The sequence below is a fragment of the Cervus canadensis genome, chromosome 29 (assembly GCF_019320065.1).
Source record: "Cervus canadensis isolate Bull #8, Minnesota chromosome 29, ASM1932006v1, whole genome shotgun sequence".
Taxonomy (NCBI): domain Eukaryota; kingdom Metazoa; phylum Chordata; class Mammalia; order Artiodactyla; family Cervidae; genus Cervus; species Cervus canadensis.
In genome coordinates, this window is record NC_057414.1 from 45,048,522 (window position 1) to 45,068,863 (window position 20,342).

Below are 20,342 nucleotides of genomic sequence, written 5' to 3' on the forward strand. Positions count from 1 at the left end.
TAAGTGGACCCAGGAGGGTGGAAATTAAGGTAGTCAGCCAGGGGGAGTGTTGAAACCAAGACTCAAACCATCTCTGCTGGGCTTCCCATTCTCTCTTTCATTGTGCCAGTCCCTCTCTCGCTTTTGCCATAGATTCTCTTACCACTCTTGTATGGTCTGCATAGAAACAACATTCTTTTCCCAGAACCTCGCAGACCCTACCCTGTTGAAGAAAAATCAAGTCTAATCTTCTCTTATTCTGCAAGACCACCTCAGACAAGGAAGTCAAAGACTTCTCTAAGTGACTGATTGCATCTACAGCGGCTCGTAGGGAGGAAAGCCCTTGGCCTTGCAGTGGTAGTGAAGCTTGGCTAAATTGCACCTGTATCTGAGGTACTTGGCCCTGGGGATTGAGCCACACTCGGGGCTACCAAATCTGTTTCCTACGTCCCATTCCCAGGGCCCATCACAAGAAGTTACACAGCTCCAGCTCCTGCAATAATAGCTTTCCATGCCACCACAGATTTGCCCAGGCACGTGAAGAACCCCTCTTGGCCGAGTTTTCTCCCGGTCCCCACGGCTCCCCATGGCCCGAATTGTGGTTATTTCCCTTAGGTCAAAGTAAAGGTCTGGCCACTAGGTGTTCGGAGGGTGGATTCCTGAGGTCTCATTGAGCAGCTCATGAGCCTGCCTGTCGATCAGCAGGAGAATTAGGAGACCTCCCGGCGGACGAGTTTCAGTTTCAAAGGATTTGATGGGTGAGGACTCGCCTTCCATTCTGCTCGCGCTTTTTCCTGTTCTTCCGGTGTGGCTTGCCGCACGTGATTGCAGTGAACCCAGGGTCCAATCCCGTCGACCTTGACAGCAGTAGGAGTGGTAAGGAGAACAACGTAAGGGCCTTTCCATCGAGGTTCTAATACACACAGGAGGGGGTCTTCCATACAGAGGGGTGTTACGCGCCCGAAAGAGTGCGAAGGGAAGGAGGGTCACCCAGTCCCCGCCAGTCTCTATTGCCAAATTTGTCAAAGTTTCTTTTTCTCTCAACCTGTCCTGAGCTCTGGGGATTATATCCATTTCGTCCCCAGAGCTTAGGCCAGCCCTTGTACAATCTGGCTCACAAAGGCAGGTCCGTTATCAGAGCCCATAGTCACTGGCAGCCCGTACCTAGGCACTATCTCCTCTAAGATCTTTTTAGCAACCACTATTGCTGTCTCTCCCTTAGCGGGGAAGGCTTCCACCCACCCTGAGAAGGTATCTACCAGAACCAACAGATAGCGATACCTGTACTTGCCTGGCCTTACCTCGGTGAAATCTATCTCCCAGTGTTGCCCTGGCTCTTCCCCTCGGTACCTCATTCCCGTGTGCTGCTTTTTCCCTGTCCTCATCAGCTGGCACACTTTGCAAGCCTGGATTATCTCTCGTCCAGTTGCATTTTCCTCAAACACTAATCAACACGCAGATTCAGTCCATATTTGCTTTCATTTATCTACTGAGTGTACCCAAGCTTCTTCTTCAGAGACTCTGGCATCTCAGGGGGAGGAGGGCGAGGGAGCCTGAAGTAGACAGAATCATAGATAAACCACTGTAGTGCAGTCAGAGTGCCGATCATGATGATGCGGGCAAAGAGTCCTTCCATACACCTCTAAATCCAAGTCTCTTGAGGACCTGAGAGGCACTGCTACCCTTCTCTTTATTCAACACAGACACCACAGAATCGGCAATAGTACGTTCAAAGCAGGCAAACTTCATCATGGTGTATGGTATCTGTCTCATCCAAAGAGGAGCAACCCCCTCATAGAACGCCTTTAAGCCTTCTTTCTTATACATTTTGGGAGCTGCATCCCTCAGAGTGTTAGCATAACCTGGTTGGGTTTGAATTCAAACCTTAGCAGCTTCCATAGGAGCCAGCAATGTCAAAGAATTCAGCATTGGCAGAGGCAGCCAAATACAGTGATGTGCGCCACAGATAGGCATTCTCCTCGCCAAGCATGTACTTCATAAAAGCCAAACTTGCAGAGCCCCTGCAGGGAGTAGCCAATGAGGGTCGGGGCCCATCCTTTGGCCAAACCACGGAAACCATCCTCTTTGAGTGTAACTGAAAATCCATTAAGAATGCCCTTGTACTTCTGTGGGTCCGCCTGCATACGGCATTTCACCAAATCCAGAGGAACAACAGCAGTGTGTATCAGACCACAACTTAAGACCCCACCAAAGCCACACAGTGCATAAAACTTCGCGGAGCCATATTCACAACTGTACTCTTCTTCTGCGGCGGCTCCCGCTTTCCTTTGCCCATCTTTTACACAGCTGCTCCCATCGGTGAACCATCATGGAGCTACAAACAGCTGGAATGGCTTATTTGGGTTAAGCAGGGCAAGGGCTGGGGCTTCTAGTAGGGCCCGTCTGAGTGTCTGGTGGCTCAGTCCAAGTCCAGTTTGGGGTCTCCTTACTTCCCTCATACAAGGGCCGGGCCTTCTCAGCAGACCCCATGATCCACAGTCTGCAATATCCAACAGTCCCCAGAAACTCTCTCACCTGGCGGGGGGTCTTGGGCCTTCATGGTCTGGGTTAGCCACCTTTGCCCCTGCCTGATCTTATACCCCAAACAGGTGACCTCTTGCCGGGCTATTAATTGTGTAGCAGAAGGACCTCTGGGTGGCAAGTCCAATATTTGTAGAGGTCCTCACTCAGAGCCTCTTGAACCTCTGTGGGATTACTGGTTGGCCTTCCCCCTTGGTCCACTCAAAGGCAAATATCTCCTGGCTCTGGGCCGCCGGGGCTAGGCTGAAAAAGGCACCTTTCAAGTCCAACACAGTGTACCAAGTGTACTCAGGCAGCAAACTGCTCAGGAGGGTATACGGGTTAGATGTCACTGTTTGTTGACTTCTCGCAGGTAATCTGTCCCCCCTGGCTTCTTTACCGGCAGTAAGGGGGTGTTCCAAGGGCATTGACACCGCTTGAGAATTCCGGCATTCATGAGATGTCGAATGTGGGGAGTGATCCTCCACCGAGCTTCCTGGCTCATGGGGTACTATCTCACCCTCACAGGAGTTGCCTAGGCCTTTAGCTTGATGACGACTGGATGTCCGTTTGGCCAGTCCCATCCCTGCCGTTTCAGCCCAGGCCAACGGGTATTTGTTCATCCCTTAATGCTAGGGATAAGACATGTATCAGCTGTCCAAGTCCGCCCATGATTGTCATTCTCCCAGCTCTGTAGGCTTAACTGAATAAAACCCAATGGCCTCTCCTTTCTTCCACAGAATCTTAGCATAATCAGTACTGCTATGACACAGGAATGGGATCTCATTTCTCTCCATTTCCTGCTTTAACTCTCTCCCCAAGAGTTCTCACCTGCTTACGCCCCTCTCTAGAAGGGACAGATGTTTTCACAGTATCATCAATAGCCCACCACTGATCAGCAAGGTAACGCACCACAGCTGTGAGTGAGTCCTCAGGTGCAAAAGAGCAAGAACTTTCTGGGTCTGTTCTCCACCACAGAGAGGTACAAAGCCTACATTTGACAGGCTAATAGGGAAACATTCCAGATTTTCAGGGTCCCCACACCTCAGATCTAACATGTAATCTTCAGCAGAATTTTCCAGTTCCTCATGACTGCAATTATCCAACATATCCCCAGGGAATGCCATCGGCCAAAATGAATCTGAGCATTAACTTTAGTCAACAAGTCTCTTCCAAGTAGAGGGGCTGGGCATTCTGGTATCACCAAAAACGAATGGGACTCCTGGTGGGTCCCCAAATCTACTTTTCGTTCTGTGGTCCAATATCTTTTTGTCCCCGTGGCTCCTTGCACCAAGCTGGTTTTTCTTAGACATTGGTCCCAGTTTTTGATTTAAAACAGTGTTGGGCACCAGTATCTACCATGAAGCCAACGGGTTTCCCCTCCACATGTATGGTTACCCAGGACTCGGGGAGGGGTACCGAGTCTTGACTCCCCCAGTCACTGTCTTCCCCCGCATATAGAACTCGAGTTCTAGGGGAGATTCTCTCTCTCTGGGTCGTTCCTCTCCTCGGGTCCCTCTTAGGGCACTCGTTTTTCCAGTGCCCCTGTTCTCTGCAGTAGGCGCACTGATCTTTCTTTAGGGCCTGCCTTTTTGGTTTCTCTTTTTCCTCGTCCGGGGGTCTCGAGGTTCCCTCAATTCTGTTCCGGCTTTTATCCCCGCAAAAAGAATCTGGGCTAGCTCCCTCTGGTTCTTCCGGTTTTCCCTTGCTCTATGTATTGTCTGTTCTCCCAATCCCTCTATCTTTTGTAATTTCCTCCTGATTTACAAACGCTAACAGGACTGCAGCGCGTGACTCCTCAGCCTGGGGGTCCACAGGTGTATATTGCCTGAAAGCTTCCATCAGCCTCTCTAGGAAGGCTGCCGGGCTCTCAGTGGGCTCTTGCCTGACTAAATTTACCTTTGCCAAATTTGTCTGTTTCCTTGTTGCGGCCCGCAGGCCAGTCATCAGAGTCTGGCGGTACACTCGGAGACGCTCCCTACCTTCCGCTCACTCAAAATCCCAGTTAGGCCGCAACAGAGGAGACCCCTCGTCCACGAGATGAGGCTGGGCGGTTGGCCTCCCGTCGGCCCCCAGGACCCGTTTCTGCGCTTCTGCCAGAATTCGCTCCTGCAACAGCTGCTGACAATCGTAGTGAAAGGAGAGTTTCACCTGGTCGGGCTCTAGTCACTGAGGCTCACTTATTGTAGGGCCTTCAGAGTCCGCCAGAGTGTAGCCCTGGCCGGGACTCATCAATTGCCCCCACAACCATTTGCCTGTTCACTGAAACTCCTGAAAAGAGTAGGAACGAGACCAGAGACAATGCCGGCACACACACAAACATGGAGAGCCAAAGACAAACACACGGACAGCTGACAACACAGCGCTGGGTTTTCGGGCCCCCTGAGTTTTCCTAAGCACCGGTGCTATTATCTATCCTTCCCCTCTGTCCTGGAAGTGTTCTCTTCCCCCGGTCAAGGGATCCCAGATGAGCCCCCAGATGTTATGCTCGATGTCCGAATCCCCGAGCGGGAAGAGAGAAGGCTTCCAAGACAATGCAACTGGCAAAAAGGGGAAGTTTATTACTGACTGGAGCCAAGGCTCTCTGCCGCAACCAACGCAGTGGTGCAGGTCAGAGAGCCCCGAGCCCAAGCTGTTACACAAATTTATAGGGTGAGCACACGCCGTTGGTTTAAGTGGATTGGTTACAAGTTTGCAAAGCAATTTCATTGGTCAAAACTTTCGCGCTGGCGGGACTTTCCTGGGGGTTTCCACCCCGTTCCTAATTTCCTAATTGGCAAACAGCGGTCACTGTTAAGCGAAAGCTAATTGGTTGTATCCAGGTGGCCTGATAATCTTACCAAGTAGGAAGGCCTACTCCTAATCTAAGCTGCGTTACTTCTGCTCGCCTCACAAGCTCCCTCAACAAACACCCCTCCCCACGACGCCGTCTCACCATGGTGCCCCATGCTAGGGCGCCCGGCGCCCTCCCTGCCCTCCTCTCTGCCCTGGGGCTCCCCCCGCGGGTCCTCCCCACGACGCCGCCACTCCCGGGAGCGCACACAGAGGTGCAGCGTCTAGGGGGCCAGGACCCATCAGCTCCTGCCTCTGGGAGCTCGTCGCCCTCGGAGAGTCTGGAAAGCGAGGCAACCGACAGGACACAGACAGCTTTTGTTAGTTTAAATCACGGAATCAAGATCGATGCCAAGGACGCCCGTGAGGTCCGAGTGCCGGCCAGGTCAGCCGCCCCCTCGGGCCTCCTCGCTCCTCACGCAGCCTGGTCCACAGGAGGCAGGCTCTGCAGCCTGAGGACTGAGGGCGTTCCTGGGGAGGCAGGGGCTTCTTTAATAATAATTTTTAAGTTTATTTAGGCCGTGCTGGGTCTTGGTGCTGTTTGGGCTTTTCCCTGGTTGTGCTGAGCGGAGGCTGCTCTCCGTTGCAGAGCGCAGGCGTCCCATTGTGGCGGCTCCCCCTGTTGCAGAGCTCAAGTTCTAGGGTGCGCGAGCTTCAGTGGTTGCGGTATGGGCTCAGTCGGTGGGGTTCCGGGGCTCCAGAGCACAGACTCAGTAGCCGTGGGCATGAGCTTAGTTGCCTTGTGGCCTGTCGGGTGGAGCAGGATCGAACCCCTGTCTTCTGCATCGGCAGGTGGATTTTTTTCTCACCACTGAGTCACCACGGAAGCCCCCTGGGGAGTCCGAGTTTTCTGAGGAGCGGTACGTTTGGCGCCGGTATCTCTATCAGCCCATTTCCTGCCTGTAGACTTTGCAGTGCGACAGCCTCTTTCGCGTCCTGTGTCTCCCTTCCCTCCCGTCTGGACTAGAAGCGATTCTGCTGATGTGGCGTTGTTGCTGTTCTCGCTAAGCTGTGTCTGACTCCTGGCGGCACAGCAGACTCCTCTGACCCCTCCTGCCTCTCAGAGTTGGCTCAAAATTCATTCTGCTACAGCAAGATTCTGCTGATACAGCGTTCACAAAACACGCGGTCTCCCACGTACGTCACAGTGAGCCTCGCGAGTAGGTGCTGGTGTCAGTCGCTCAGTCGTGTCCGACTCTTTGCGACCCCGTGGACTGCAGCCCGCCAGGCTCCTCCGACCATGGGATTCTCCAGGCAGGAATACTGGAGTGGGTTCCCATGTTCTTCTCCAGGGGATCTTCGTGACCCAGGGATCACACCCATGTCTCTTGCGTCTCCTGCATTGGCAGGAAGCCAGTGCAGCCTAGGAAGCCCCTAACTTGCTTGTTCAGTTCAGTTCAGTCGCTCAGTCATGTCCGGCTCGACGCTTTGCAACCCCATGGACTGCAGCGCGCCAGGCCTCCCTGTCCATCATCAACTCCCGGAGTTTACTGAAACTCATGTCCATCGCTTCGGTATTGCCATCCAACCATCTCATCCTCTGTCATCCCCTTCTCCTCCTGCCATCAATCTTTCCCAGCATCAGGGTCTTTTCCAATGAGTCAGTTCTTCGCATCAGGTGGCCAAAGTATTGGAGTTTCAGCTTCAGCATCAGTCCTTCCAATCAATATTCAGGACTGATTTCCTTTAGGATTCACTGGTTTGATCTCCTTGCAGTCCAAGGGACTCTCAAGAGTCTTCTCCAACACCACGGTTCAAAAGCATCAATTCTTTGGTGCTCAGCTTTCTATATAGTCCAACTCTCACATCCATACATGACCACTGGAAAAATTATAGCCTTGACTAGACAGACCTTTGTTGGCAAAGTAATGTTTCTGCTTTTTAATATGCTGTCTAGGTGGGTCATAACTTTCCTTCCAAGGAGTAAGTGTCTTTTAATCTCATGACTGCAATCACCATCTGCAGCAATTTTGGAGCCCCAAAAATAAAGTCTCTCACGGTCTCCATTGTATCCCCACCTATTTGCCATAAGGTGATGGGACCAGATACCATGATCTTAGCTGAGATTTAAGTCAACTTTTTCACTCTCCTCTTTCTACAAGCTATAGACTTGTAGCTATATAGCAAGTCTTCAAGTCATATATTGTTCTTCTAATTACATTGTTTTTAAAAATTGCTTCGACTATTGTAGTTCCTTTATCTCTCTATATACCTTTTAGAAGCAGCTGAGAAGAAGAATCCTGCTAGCATTCTGATAAGAATTTCTTTAGAATTTGGGAGAATCGACACCTTAACTATGTTGAGTTTCCCAGTCCATGAACCTGGTATGTCTCTCCATCTCTGTGATTGTCTTTTGATTTTGCTCCTTAGCATCTTGTAGTCTTCAGCATGCAGAGCCGCACTGTTGTTGTTGCCGTTAGACGTACGTGTTTTCTCTTTTTGGAGAGTTTGTGACTATACTGTGCTCTGAGCTTTGGTTTCTGGTTGTTTGTTCCTGTCTGTAGCTGTAATGATTGGTTTTTGCTGTGTTGACCTTGTATCTTACGACTTTGGCAAACGCAAAACTCATTTGTAAGCTCCACGAGTTTGTTCTCTTGTTTGTTTTGTACGTTCTTTAGGCCTTTCTGCACGATCGCGTCTCTCCACGCGTGGAGTCTGGGAAAGCCCAGCTCCCCGTGGACTCCCGCGTCAGCAGGCCTCCCTGGAGCCCCAGCACCTCCGCGGCCCGCAGACGGCCCCTGCTTCTTCTCCTGTTTGGGGTCACTGTTCTCCAGTGTCCGTGTCCCCCGGGCCCTGCCCTTGGCTGCTCTTTTCTAGATCCTAAGATTTACCCCAAGGCTGACACCCTCTGGTCTGGTTCACTCCCAGCTTTTTTTTTTAATGTTTGTTTGGCTGCACCAGGTCCTAGTTGTGGCACTTGGGATACTTGATCTTCATTACACAGGCAGGATCTTTACTTGTGGCATGTGAACTCTTAGCTGTTCATGTGGGACCGAGTTCCCCAAGCAGGGATCCAAACTGGGCGGCCTGCTTTGGGAGCTCAGAGCCTTACAATCACCAGGGAAGTCCTTCATTGTCAGCGTTGCTGCCATCACGTGCTCTGAGAGCCTCTAGATCTGTGAAGACCCACCCTCCAGGCCTCCACGCCTGACTGCCTCCGGGGTGTCTCCATTTTTGATGTCCTGTGGATATTGTGAATGTGACCTGTCCTCATCTGCACACTTGTCTCTCCTCCTGGGATGGACAGAACTGTAAAATGACCCTGAGTGACCCTCCTCCTTATAGAATCTCCTTCTGAGTGTGTACAGAGCTTGTGATTACTACGAGGTATCACTCATGGGACATGTTTGGTTATGTGGCACAGGGGATGTTTGCAGATATAGTTAAGGTCCCTGATCAGTTGAGTTCCTCAAAAGGGAGGTTGCCTGGGTGGGCCTGCCTGAATCTGTGTGTTAGTTGTATAGTCATGCCTGACTTTTTGCGACCCCATGGACTGGGGCCCACCAAGCTCCTCTGTCCATGGAATTCTCTAGGCAAGAATACTGAAGTGGGTTGCCATTTCCTTCTTGAGGGGATCTTCCTTACCCAGGGATTGAACCCACGTCTCCAGCATTGCAGGTAGATTCTTTACCATTTCAGATTCCACCATGGAAGCCCAAACCCGGGGAGCTCTGAAAGGTTGGAGGCTGTGAGTCGGAGAAAAGCAGTCCTGCTGGCCGGGGAGGAACACGACGTGTTGTGCAGGGTCTTCAGGAGCGCGGGCCCCGGAGCTGTGGGCTCTCCTGCGGGTGAGAACGATCCCTGGCTGAGAGGGCTCAAGAAACTGGGAGACGCATTCTTCACACACCCCGCGTGGGGAGGGGCGGGCCCGGGGCCTCAGATGAGAGGTGCGTGCAGTCGGCCCTTGACTGCAGCCTCGTGAGACCCCACAGGGGCTGCCTGCTGACCCATGCTTGGGCTTCAGACCTGGGGAAGCTGTGAGACAGTAAACAAGTGTGTGCTATATTGACCAGCCCCCAAGCTGCGGTCATTGGTGGCCCAACAACAGAAAACGAATACACCTCCTCTTAGCACCGTGTGGTCCAGGGCCAGCCCCCCACCACCTGGCCGCCTGGAGCCATGTCGCTCTCCACATCCCCAAACATCTCAGCGAGCCCGTCCCCCCGGCTGGGGCCTCTTCACCCGTGCGTCTGCTGCCCCACCTGCGTGAGTTAGGCTCTTGATGACCCCCCCGACCAAACGGACTTCCAGCCAGCCTGCTTCCAACCTCATCCAGCGGCTCTTCAGTTTTCAATAAAAGATCAAACTCCTTTCGTAAGAGCCGGGAGGGTCCTCCGCAGCTTCACCCGTGCCTGATCGTACCCCTTCCGCGAGCCGTGGTGTGAAGATGCCGTGCCTGTGGCATCTTGAGTACTTGGCGTGGGCCAGACTCTCCAGCTTCACCACAACACTGACCCCCATTTTCCAGGTGAGAAAACCGAGGCAGGAGCCCAGGTTACCTGGCAAAGGTCACACAGTATCTGATACTGACTACGGAGCCGGGAGCTTCCCCAGCAGCCCACACGCCACGGCGCGTGTGTCCCTGCCCCCGGACAAGCCTCCTGAGCCTGTGCACCTTCCCTGGGGCCCCTCCCGAGTGCCCCCCAACCCCTCCTCTCCCCCCACGGATGGGCTGAGTCCCGCTGTGGAGTCCCCGCCACACTCCTCCCCCCAGGCAGCCGCGTGTCTCACTCATTCCGTAACAGACACCAATGTGGGCCACACACACGCGGTCTCCGTCAGTGTGTGAGGAAAAGAGAGAGTGGGCTGGTCGGGCGGGACGCCGGGAGGGGACAGTGATCAGGGTGGGAGCAGATTTGTGGGTTTTACTCATAAGGTAGGAGCTGGAAAAAATTTCACCGTGAGAATGTGTCTTGTGCAGAGGAAGAGCGTTTATTGAAGGATTTAACAATGGCCAGTGTGGACCAAAATATGCCAAGGAAGAGAGTGGGAGGCATTCAGGACTTGGGGTGGCTGGCGAGGCCCTGGAGAGGAGCCCAGCGGGACACAGGGGCCCAGGCTCTAAAGACCATGAGGTGCTGGGAGCAAGGACCACGGGAGCCCCTTCGGGTGGTGCTGGAAGCGGGGGCAGCTTTCCGTTAGGGGGTGATGGACATGAGCTTGATGCCCTCCTTGTCTGCCTTCATCTGCAGCTGGGCTGGGTATGCCCAACTCTGGAGACTGAGGACAGAAACTCTGGAGGATTTGATGACATTACAACTTCAGGGCTGTGACATGCAGCCCAGGACATACCCTGAGATGCCTGAAGCTGGAAGAATTACATGGGTCTGTGGCTAGAGTCTCAGATCTTGCACTGGCAGCACACGGGGACACAGCAGCTGGACTGGGAGCAACTGGGCTTGCAGCAGCTGGACTGGGAGCAGCAAACGGGGACACAGCAGCTGGACTGGGAGCAGCCGCAGGAGCCACACCCACCTTTGCCACAGCCGGAGCAGGAGCAGGCTGGCACACAGCAGCACACGGGCACACAGCAGCTGGAGCCGCAGCCCCCCTTAGACCCCCCACACGAGCCACAGCCCCCCTTGGAGCCCCCACACGAGCCGCAGGGTCTGCAGCAGCTGGACTGGGAGCAGCCACAAGATCCACAGCCCCCCTTGGACCCCCCACAAGATCCACAGCCCCCCTTGGACCCCCCACACGAGCCACAGCCCCCCTTGGAGCCCCCACACGAGCCACAGGGTCTGCAGCGGCTGGACTGGGAGCAGCCACAAGATCCACAGCCCCCCTTGGACCCCCCACACGAGCCGCAGCCCCCTTTGCCGCAGCCGGAGCAGGAGCAGACGGGCACACAGGAGCAGACGGGCACACAGGAGCAGACGGGCACACAGCAGCTGGAGCCGCAGCCTCCGGAACAGCCAGAGCAGCCCATGGTTCTGGTGGGTTGAGGGTGGAGCAGGTCAGAGGAGCAGGTGGAGAGAGAGAGAAGGTGCTCAGTGTGGGGCCTCCTGGGCCAGGAGCCTTTATATACCTGCCGGGTGTTTATACTCAACATATGACTTCCTCTTGTGTGTTTACCTATTTCAAACACACACGTTGTTCTTAAACTCTTTACAGTCCCGTGAGCCCCCAGTACCTCACGCCGAGGTCTGCTTCCTTGATTTCTAAATGCAGTTTCCTCCTCAGGGTGTTTTTGTAAACAGAGCCGGTGCTCCCAGCTCAGGGAGCCCTGAGATCCGATCCCCCTGGGCAGCGGGTCCCCATCCTTGGTTTTCCTATTTCTGCTCATTGGTAAAGATCCTCTGTAAGGTTCTATTTCTCTTCTTAAAAATCAATTGGTGTCATTGCTGTAAATAAAAGTGTTGAGCAGAAAAATAAAAGACTACTTATAGTTCTCAAATCCCGACACTGCCTGCCTCAATATTTTGTTGAATTTGAGAAGCAGGATTTGAAGTCCTTCACCTTTGTGACCTTCCTGTCTTCTTGTTTCCGGCCTTCCCTTGGCTCAGTTCATCCCCCCAAACACAAATTAGACCCAGTGTTCTTCTCTTCACGGGACCCAGCTTCACAAATTGCTACGACTCCTCCTATGCTTTTTAATTTTCTTCAGTCCATTTTAATAAAAATCCCATGAGTCAACTGACATAATGCACAGTGACTGTCTTTGAGGGCTGTGAAAATAGTTTGGGTGGATTGGCCACCGTTTGCTTAAACATTTTCTCCGATGGAGCTTCATTTCCTAGGAAATTGATTTTAGTTTTCCTATTGAGGTGACAGTTACATCCAGAGATGTAATTCAAGTGTTTTCAATCCGTGACCCCACCAGTTTTGCTCAGCAGGCTGTGATGTAACTGCCACCCTGGTCGTGGTGGACGGTCTCCACCATGCAGGGTCTCTGGCCCTTCCAGCCCCTGTCCCCAGGCCCACAGCGCCTCCCTTCTGACTGGTTTTGCCTGTTCCTGGAGGCACATAAACGATATCGTAAAGCATATATCCTGGCCTCTTTCACTTGGTGTCTGTGTCTCAGAGACGAGCATACACGTTTAATCGCCAGGTAGTGTCCCAGGGAAAGTGTGCCCCGGGGGGACCCCTTTCACCCCCTTGTTCACAGGTATCTGCTTTGTGTCCAGTGCTGGGCGGTGATGAATGAGACTCCCATGGACATTCTTGCGCAGTTACTGTTTTACTGGCGTGTGACTGACGTACAATATTGTTAGGTTCAGGAGCAGCAGCGTGATTCAGTCACGTGTACATGCACGCGTCTTTCTGAGAATGTGTCTTGTTTTGGTCACACGTGTACAAGTGGGCTGGTGGACTGTGGGTGGGGGACCGAGGCAAGGGTTTAACTTCATCAGAGCCTGACGGTTTCCGTGACACTCATGCCATTTTCAACCTTGCTGGTGGGTTTGACAGTACCAGCGACCCCTGTCTCCCCTTATATTTGCAGATCTTAAAAACCTGCGGTGTTCCCATGGGTGTGCGGTGGTGGCCCGCGTTCACCTCCAGTGGCATCCCTCTGGTGACTGAGGCTGTTGAGCACCTTCCCATCTGCTTACTGGCCACTTGCATACTTTCCTGGAAGAAGTGTTTGTTCTTCTTTGGGGCCCAGTGTAGTGTGGGTTTTTATTTGTTTTCCTTTTTTTCCATGATTGATTTATTGGAATTCTCACAGATTATATCTAAATAAACTGTGTATATATATATAATATATATATTTCTCCTATTATCTGCTTTGCCTCACTATTGTCTTGATATCTTTTTTCAATTTAAAGATTATTTTGATGCAGACCATTTTTAAAGTCTTTGTTGAATTCATTGCAATATTGCTGCTGTTTTTTTGTTTTGGCTTTTTGGCTGTGAAGCAAGCGGAGTCTTAGCTCCCTGACCAGGGATCAAACCCACACCCCCTGCACTGGAAGGTGAAGTCTTAAACCACTGGACCACCTGGGAAGTCCCTGTCTTGATATCTTAATAGCATCCTTTGACAGGATTTTTTTTTCACTTTCATGATCTAATTGAACATTTTTTATCTTTGATGGTTAGCGTGCCTTCTTCTGAGCCCTCTGAAAAATCTGCTAGCTCTCCTTCTGGGCGCGTTCACTTTTGTTTTTACGTTTAGCTCTGTGATGGACGGCAAACTCGGTTTGTGTGAGTGAGTGTCGGGCAGGAGCTCATCTCCCTCACGCTCACCCAACCGGCTCAGCATCTGGGGCCGCAAAGACGCGACAGGCGTTGGGGGTAAACTGCATCGCAGCAGGGGGCGACGGGAGCAGACTCATTCTAGAAATGGCTGGCTGGGCGGCGGATGCTTTCAAGACTTGAAGGCCCTTCCCCACCCCCAGGGTAACCAGACCCGAGGAAGCGAACCTGGGCCAGGCGGGCTGGGCAGAGGGGTGGGGGCCGAGGGGCCTCCTGGGCGCGCGTCTCAGCTCTTGAAGGAGGTTCGGGGGTTGGGGAGCTGCTCCTGAAATGGGGGGAGCGATGGGGACGGAGCCAGGACTCCACAGGCGGCGTGGTTCCTCCTGTCGCACCAGCACCTCCCGGTTCTGCTGCTGAAACACATCAGGCTTCCCTGGTGGCCCAGACGGTAAAACGTCTGTCTGCCATGTGGGAGACCGGGTTCGATCTCTGGGTCGGGAAGATCCCTTGGAGAAGGAGATGGCAACCCACTCCAGTACTGTTGCCCGGAAAATTCCGTGGTCGGAGGTGCTTGGTGGGCTGCAGTCCACGGGGTCTCAAAGAGTCGGACACGACTGAGCAACTCCCCGTCTTTCGCCACCTTCGCCGCCGCCTCCTGACATGCGCAGCGCTTTCTACACACCGGCTCCACGCCGCTCAGCAGAACCGCTGCGACAGCCACGCTCTTATCTTGGGGTGACTGCAGATTCCCTGCCTGCAGGTGTGGCCCCCCGCAAGGCCTTCGAGAGGTTTGCGCTTAGAGTGGGCACGTTTTAGTTGGAATCTCCGCGTCCTTGGCCGCTCTACCACCTTCTAAGTGTTTTCACTGACCAGTGGGGCTTGAGAATTCATTCCAGCCCCCTAAATGTGAATTTCTGAGCCCCGAGGCCACCCAGGAAGGAGAGCAACGCTTGCCATCTGGTAACCAACCAGGCTGCGGCCCCTGCCTTCCGGGAGCGCAGAGGAGCTCAGGACGCCGGCCCCAGACAGCCGAGATGCACACGAAAGGAACGGCTTCAGTGAGCCCAGACTCCCACATCTTCCCATACCTAGAAAAGCACTGAATCCCTTGTTGCAAACTTCTACATAACCTGACTCCTCCCCCTGCCTCCAAGGAGCAGTTCTCTCAGGATTGCCTGAGATGCTGCCTCCCAGGCTTAAGTCCTAAAAATTTCCACCTAGTAAATAAAGCATAACTCTCAACTTTGAGGTTGTGACTTGTTCTTAAGGGGACACTTCAAACTTCCCCTCTGACTGTAAACGGAGCAGTCCTTTAAACGTCACGTTTTGCTCCAAATGCTTTGCCGGCCGCAGCCGCAGCCACTACCCGGGGCAGCACGGAGCCGTCTGCGTTCTTCTCGGAGATGCAGGGGCTTCGCCAGGGGCGCGGGGGCCCGCTGGCCTGCCTGTCCTGCCAGCTTCCTTCCCGCGTCTGTCCGCGGGGAGGAGCCGCTGCGCCGCCAAACCGGCCGCCCCGCAGGTGCCTTCTGGCCGGTGTCGGTCACGCTGGCTCCGCCCCGGCCCCTCACCGTGTGGCTCGGCGGGGGGCGCCCCTGGGCACCCCAGAAGAAGGAGGAGCGATGCGGCAGCGCGTGAGTCCCGCTCGGGCAGCGGAGCTTCCAGGGGACCCGCCAGCGCCACCATCGCCTGCCTGCTGCCCGGTTCCCAGGGGCGGGCAGGGCCTGGTAACGGCCCTAACTCAGGCTCTGTAGGTCCTTGAGGTGCGTTTTCTACTTGGTAGTCTTAAGCCTGTCTTTTTGCTCTAAGGTGCGTTCCAGGGTATCCATTTTTCTCTAAATGCTGATTTGGTTGCCTTCAGTAAACTCCAGACATAACGATTCATTTTCTTTGCCTAGATTCGTTATTTCATGAATGACACAGGATGTTGAGTTTCTGATCCTATGATTTCTCCCCATTTATAAGCTGGAATTCTTCCTTTCATTATATGATTACCATGGGATAGAGTTTGTGTATAAAAAAATTGGATAAACCTACTTTCCCTTTCTCATGTTTAAAGTAATGAATCAGTTCTCAGCTTCCTCCAAAGGCCAACTAATAGGGTTTGTGTTTTGCATATTTTTTCTGTAAGTGAAAAAAGGTTAGGATTGATAAATACATAAAAATTGCTTCCGCTGTCCTCTGTGTATACACATGCATTAGCTATATCCACACGTTGTGAAATGGTTCCAACAATCTGGTTAACTCACACACCTGTCACCTCACACAGTCGCCCTTCTCTTGTGATGAGAACACTTGACAATCTACTGTCTTAACCAAGTTCAAGCATTTAATGCACTATTAACTATAGTCACCATGCTGTGCATCAGACGCCAGAACGTTCCGTTCTTGTAGCCGAATGCTTGTTCCCTTTAACCAACAGGTCCCTGTTTCCGTCACCTCCCCAGTCCCTGGAAGTGTGTGTGTTAGTCACTCAGTCATGTATGACTCTTTGCAACCTCATGGACTAGAGCCCGCCAGGCTCCTCTGTCCCCAGAATTCTCCAGGCAAGAATACTGGAGTGGGTTGCCATTCCCTTCTCCAGGAGATCTTCCCAATCCAGGGATCAAACTCGGGTCTCCTGCACTGTGGGCAGATTCTTTACCATCTGAGCCGCCAGGGAAGCCCAGTCCCTGGAAACCACCATTCTACTCTCTGTTCCCATGGGTTCAGGTGTTTTAGATTCCCCGTGTGAGTGAGATTTCACAGCGTTTGTCTTTTTATGTGTAGCTTATCTTACTCAGCACGGAGTCCTCCAGGTTCATCCATGCTGCCTCACGTGGCAGGGCTTCCTTCTTTTGTAGGGTTGTATGCTGTCTCATTGGGCTTCTCTGGTGGTTCAGTGGTAAAGAATCTGCTCCCAATGCAGAATTCAATCCCTGGGTCGGGAAGATCCCCTGGAGAAGGAAGTGGTAACCAGCTCCAGTATTCTTGCCTGGGAAATCCCATGGACGGAGGAGCCTGGCGGGCTACAGTCCATGGGGTCACAAAGAGTCGGACATGACTTAGCGAGTGAACAGGAGCATACTGTTCCAGTGTGTGTATAAACCATCTCAAGTTTCTGGAGAAGTAACCACATGCATTCATCTGCCGATGGACACCTAGGTTGCTTCTGTATCTTGGCTGTTGTGCTTAATGCTGATGCCCACGGGAGTGCAGATAGCTCTTTGATATACTATGTTCATTTCTTTTGGAAACAATTCCAGATATGGCATGCTAGATTTTATGGTAGTTCTATTTTTAATTTTTTGAGAAACCTCCATACTACACTCCATGAGGGCTGCACCAATTTATATTCCCACCAACACACAAGGGTTCCCTTTCCTCCACATCCTTACCAAGTTTCTTATCTCTTATCTTGATGATGGCCATTCTGACAGGTGCAAAGTGATACCTCATTGTGGTTTTGACTTGCATCTCATTGATGGTTAGTGATGTTGAGCACTTTTTTGCATTGTACCTGTTGGCCATTTGTACGTCTTGGGAAAATATCTGTTCATGTTCTCTGCCCATTTTTAATTCAGTTGTTTGTATTTTGCTACTGAGTTGTGTAAGTTCCTTATATGTTTGGATACTAACCCCTTATCAGATAAATGATTTGCAAACATTTTCTCCAATTCCCCAGGTTGTCTTTTTACTCTGTTGACGGTTCCCTTGCTGTGCAGAAACTGCTTAATTGATGTGGTCCCACTTGTTTATCTTTGCTTTTGCCTCTCATGATGCCATCTGTGCTGAACCTTTGTTGGGAGTTTTTTGACTCAGTCTGTTCAGACTGTGTTTCTTCATGATTCAGTCTTGGTCATGTGTCTCCAGGACTCTATTTCTTCTAGGCTCTTGTGTCTAATAAGAATACACCTACTGTCTTTGTCTTCGGTTCCTAGCACAGAGCCCCTGGAACCCTTGGGGTTTCCTTAGTGATGGGAGTGTCTGTCATTCATTAGAAGTCCCGTTTGAGCACCTGAGGGGTTGCTAGCCAGGTGACTCAGGTGGGACCCCTGGAGCGTCTCAGGATGGGGCTGGTCATCACAGACTAGTGATCAGAGAGAACTCTCAGGCTGACCCACTGACACCTGGGAATGGGGGCTGCAGACTCAGCTCTGCGAAAGCTCTTCGGCAGCGAGGGTTCGCGAGTGTCCAGGCTGATGAGCACGTGGAGACTCAGGGAGAGCGGGCGGCTGCAGAGGACACGGGAGCCGTGTACCCTGCACACGCCTGGCCCCGTGCGTCTCTCCCATCCGGCTGTTCCTGAATCACATCCTTTTACGCTAGGTCAGTAATCTAGGGAGTAACATGTTTCCTGGAAGCCTGTGAGCTGCTGTAGCAAATCAGTCAGCCCCAAGGAGAGCGTCGCTGAACCTCTGCCCTGCCTCCCATCAATCTAGAAGCCCCGGGGACAACCTGGACTTGATGTTGTTGTCTGAAGTTGAAAGTGGGCAGTTGAAGGGCTGAGCAGTAAGCCCTGGGGTCAGACGCTAACTCCAGGCAGACAGTGTCACAACAGAATTGAGTTAAATTTCTGGGACACCTGGTCAGTGGCCACAGAGAACTAAAAAAATTGTCTGGTGGCATTGAAAAAATACACATTGGATTTTCCCAACTTGTTGGTGCCAACTAAAAATTGTCCCTCACCATCTGGTTCTGTAAGAATGAGGTCACGAGCCACTGCAGTCACTGACCTTCAACACTCTCTGAAAGGAGGTCAGGAATGAAGCACTCTGTGCTCTGGGAAAAAACTAGCAGAACAAGCCTTCAGAGAGAGATTTATCAGGAGAAGAACTGATGAGCTGGGTTTCTTGCATCTTTTCCTATCTAGAAAAGCACTAAAATCATTAACCGAGACATCTGATTCCTGTGACCAGTGGCAACCTTCTGCCAAAATGCTTCTGCCAACCAAGGCTTGGTTGCTGCTCTCCCCCTTCGCCAAAATCACATACACTGAGCTCGCCTCACCTTTGCAGAGCAGTTCCGTGGAGACACTGAAATAGCTTAAATAAAACTTAACTCACAACTCTCAACTTGTGCATTTTTCTTTCTTTTTTTTCAGTTGGCATTGGTGTATAATTGCTCATAATAGACTTGTATGATCTGTGCATTTCTGTGGTATCTGTTATAATGTCCCCTCTTTCATTTCTGATTTTATTTGAATCTTCTCTCTTTTTTATTGAAATACACATTGCTTTATTACAACTTGCTTTCCTTTTGTTCTTTAAAAATTTTTTTAAAAACATTTACATTGGAGGATAGCTGATTAATAATGTTGTGGTCAAGTCTTCTCTTTCTATCTAGTCTCTCTCTTTTTTCCAGTTAATCTAGCTAAAGGTTCATCAATTTTGTTTCTTTTCAAAAGCCCAGCTCTTGGTCTCATGGATATTTGCTATTGCTTTGTAGCCTCAGTTTTATTTCTGCTCTGACCTTCGTTATTTTCTTCCCATTGCTAACTTGGAACTTTGTTCTTCTTTTTCTAGTTCCTTGAGATGTAAAGGTTCCTTTCTTGAGGGCTTTCCTTTTTCTTTATGTGTTTATTGCTGTAAACTCTGTCTCAGGCCATTTGGGCTGCTATGACAAAATACTGCAAATGGGTGGCTTATAAGTGACAGAAACTTGCTTCTCACAGCTCTGGGGATGGGCAGCTCCACGACGGCGTGCTGGTGGGGGCCTGCGTCCGGGTTCATCGGGGGCATTGTGTGGCTGTGTCCTTGCGAGGTGGGAGGGGCGAGGGGGTTCTGTGGGGTCTGTTTTATAAGAACACTAACCCCATTCACGAGGGGCCCACTCTCACGACCTGAGCACCTTCCAAAGACTCCACGTCCAAACACCATTACATCGGATGCCGGGGTTTCAGTGTAGGGTCCTGGGGCTGGCGGTGGGGAGGGGAACACAACTGTCCGTCACATTGGATGCTGGGGTTTTAGTACAGGACCCTGGGGCTGGGGGCCGGGGTGGACACAGCTCTTCAAACTGTGTGACTGTCTCTCTTAGAGCTGCTCTTGCTGCATCCCATGAGTTTTGGTATGTTGTGTTTCCATTTTTGTTTGTTTCAAGACACTGATTTATTTCCCTTTTGATCTTTTTCTTTGACACATTGGTTGTTAAGGAATGTTTCATTTATTTCCACGTTTTTGTGAACCCTTCTATTTTCCTGTTTATGATTTCTAGTTTCATGCCATTGTGGTCAGAAAGGATACTTCATATTATTTCAGTCTTAAATATATTGAGACTTTTTTGGTGACCTAACATAGGACAATGAAGAGTGGAGAATGTTCCACTTGTTTCTATTGGATGGAACATTACTTAGATATCTGTTAAGTCCTTCTGATATAATGTGTAATTCAAGCCCAATATTTCCTTATGTATTTTCTGTCTGGACAATCTATCCATTGCTGCATGTGGGGTACTGAAGTTCCCTACCATTATTGCATATATGTCTAGTTCTGCTTTAAGGCCTGTTAATTGCTCCAGTGTTGGGTGCGTCTATATTTACGGTTGTAAACTCTTGATGAATTCACTCTTTTGCCATTACATAATGGCATTTTGCCTCTAGTTACAGTTTTTCACTTACAAATCTATGTTCTCTGAGGTAAGTGTATCTTTCCCTGTTCATTTTCATGGAATATCTTTCTCCTTCCCTTCAATTTTAGCCTGTGTATGTCCTTGAAGTTCAAATGAATCTCTGTAGAAAGCATCATATAGTTGAGTCTTAAAAAAAATGCCACTCAGTCACTCTGTGTCTAAGGTTGGAGACAGGGTAGGCAGGTAAAATTCAGGAGGCCAGTGGAGCCTGGGTTTCACATAGACAAATTATTTTTAAGAATAAGGATGTCCCAGGTGTCGCATGGGTG

The 20,342-nt window shown here is 51.2% G+C and overlaps 1 protein-coding gene and 1 pseudogene across 2 annotated transcripts; one reads left to right on the plus strand and one right to left on the minus strand.

Annotated features, from left to right (window-relative positions):
* Window positions 1-1,076: 1,076 nt before the first annotated feature.
* On the minus strand, window positions 1,077-2,539 carry LOC122430761 (annotated as a pseudogene).
* A 6,596-nt stretch (window positions 2,540-9,135) lies between these two features.
* Window positions 9,136-11,861, plus strand: LOC122430839 (protein TsetseEP-like). Of its 2 annotated transcripts, XM_043451730.1 has the most exons (3): window positions 9,253-9,799; window positions 10,524-10,971; window positions 11,002-11,861. In XM_043451730.1, the coding sequence occupies exons 2-3, from the start codon at window positions 10,653-10,655 to the stop codon at window positions 11,274-11,276; spliced, it is 594 nt and encodes a 197-aa protein (XP_043307665.1). In that variant the 5' UTR covers window positions 9,253-9,799; window positions 10,524-10,652; the 3' UTR covers window positions 11,277-11,861. The 2 variants fall into 2 exon arrangements, with proteins under 2 accessions (XP_043307664.1, XP_043307665.1); XM_043451729.1 differs by having other exon boundaries at window positions 9,136-9,799; window positions 10,524-11,859.
* The last annotated feature ends 8,481 nt before the right edge of the window (window positions 11,862-20,342 follow it).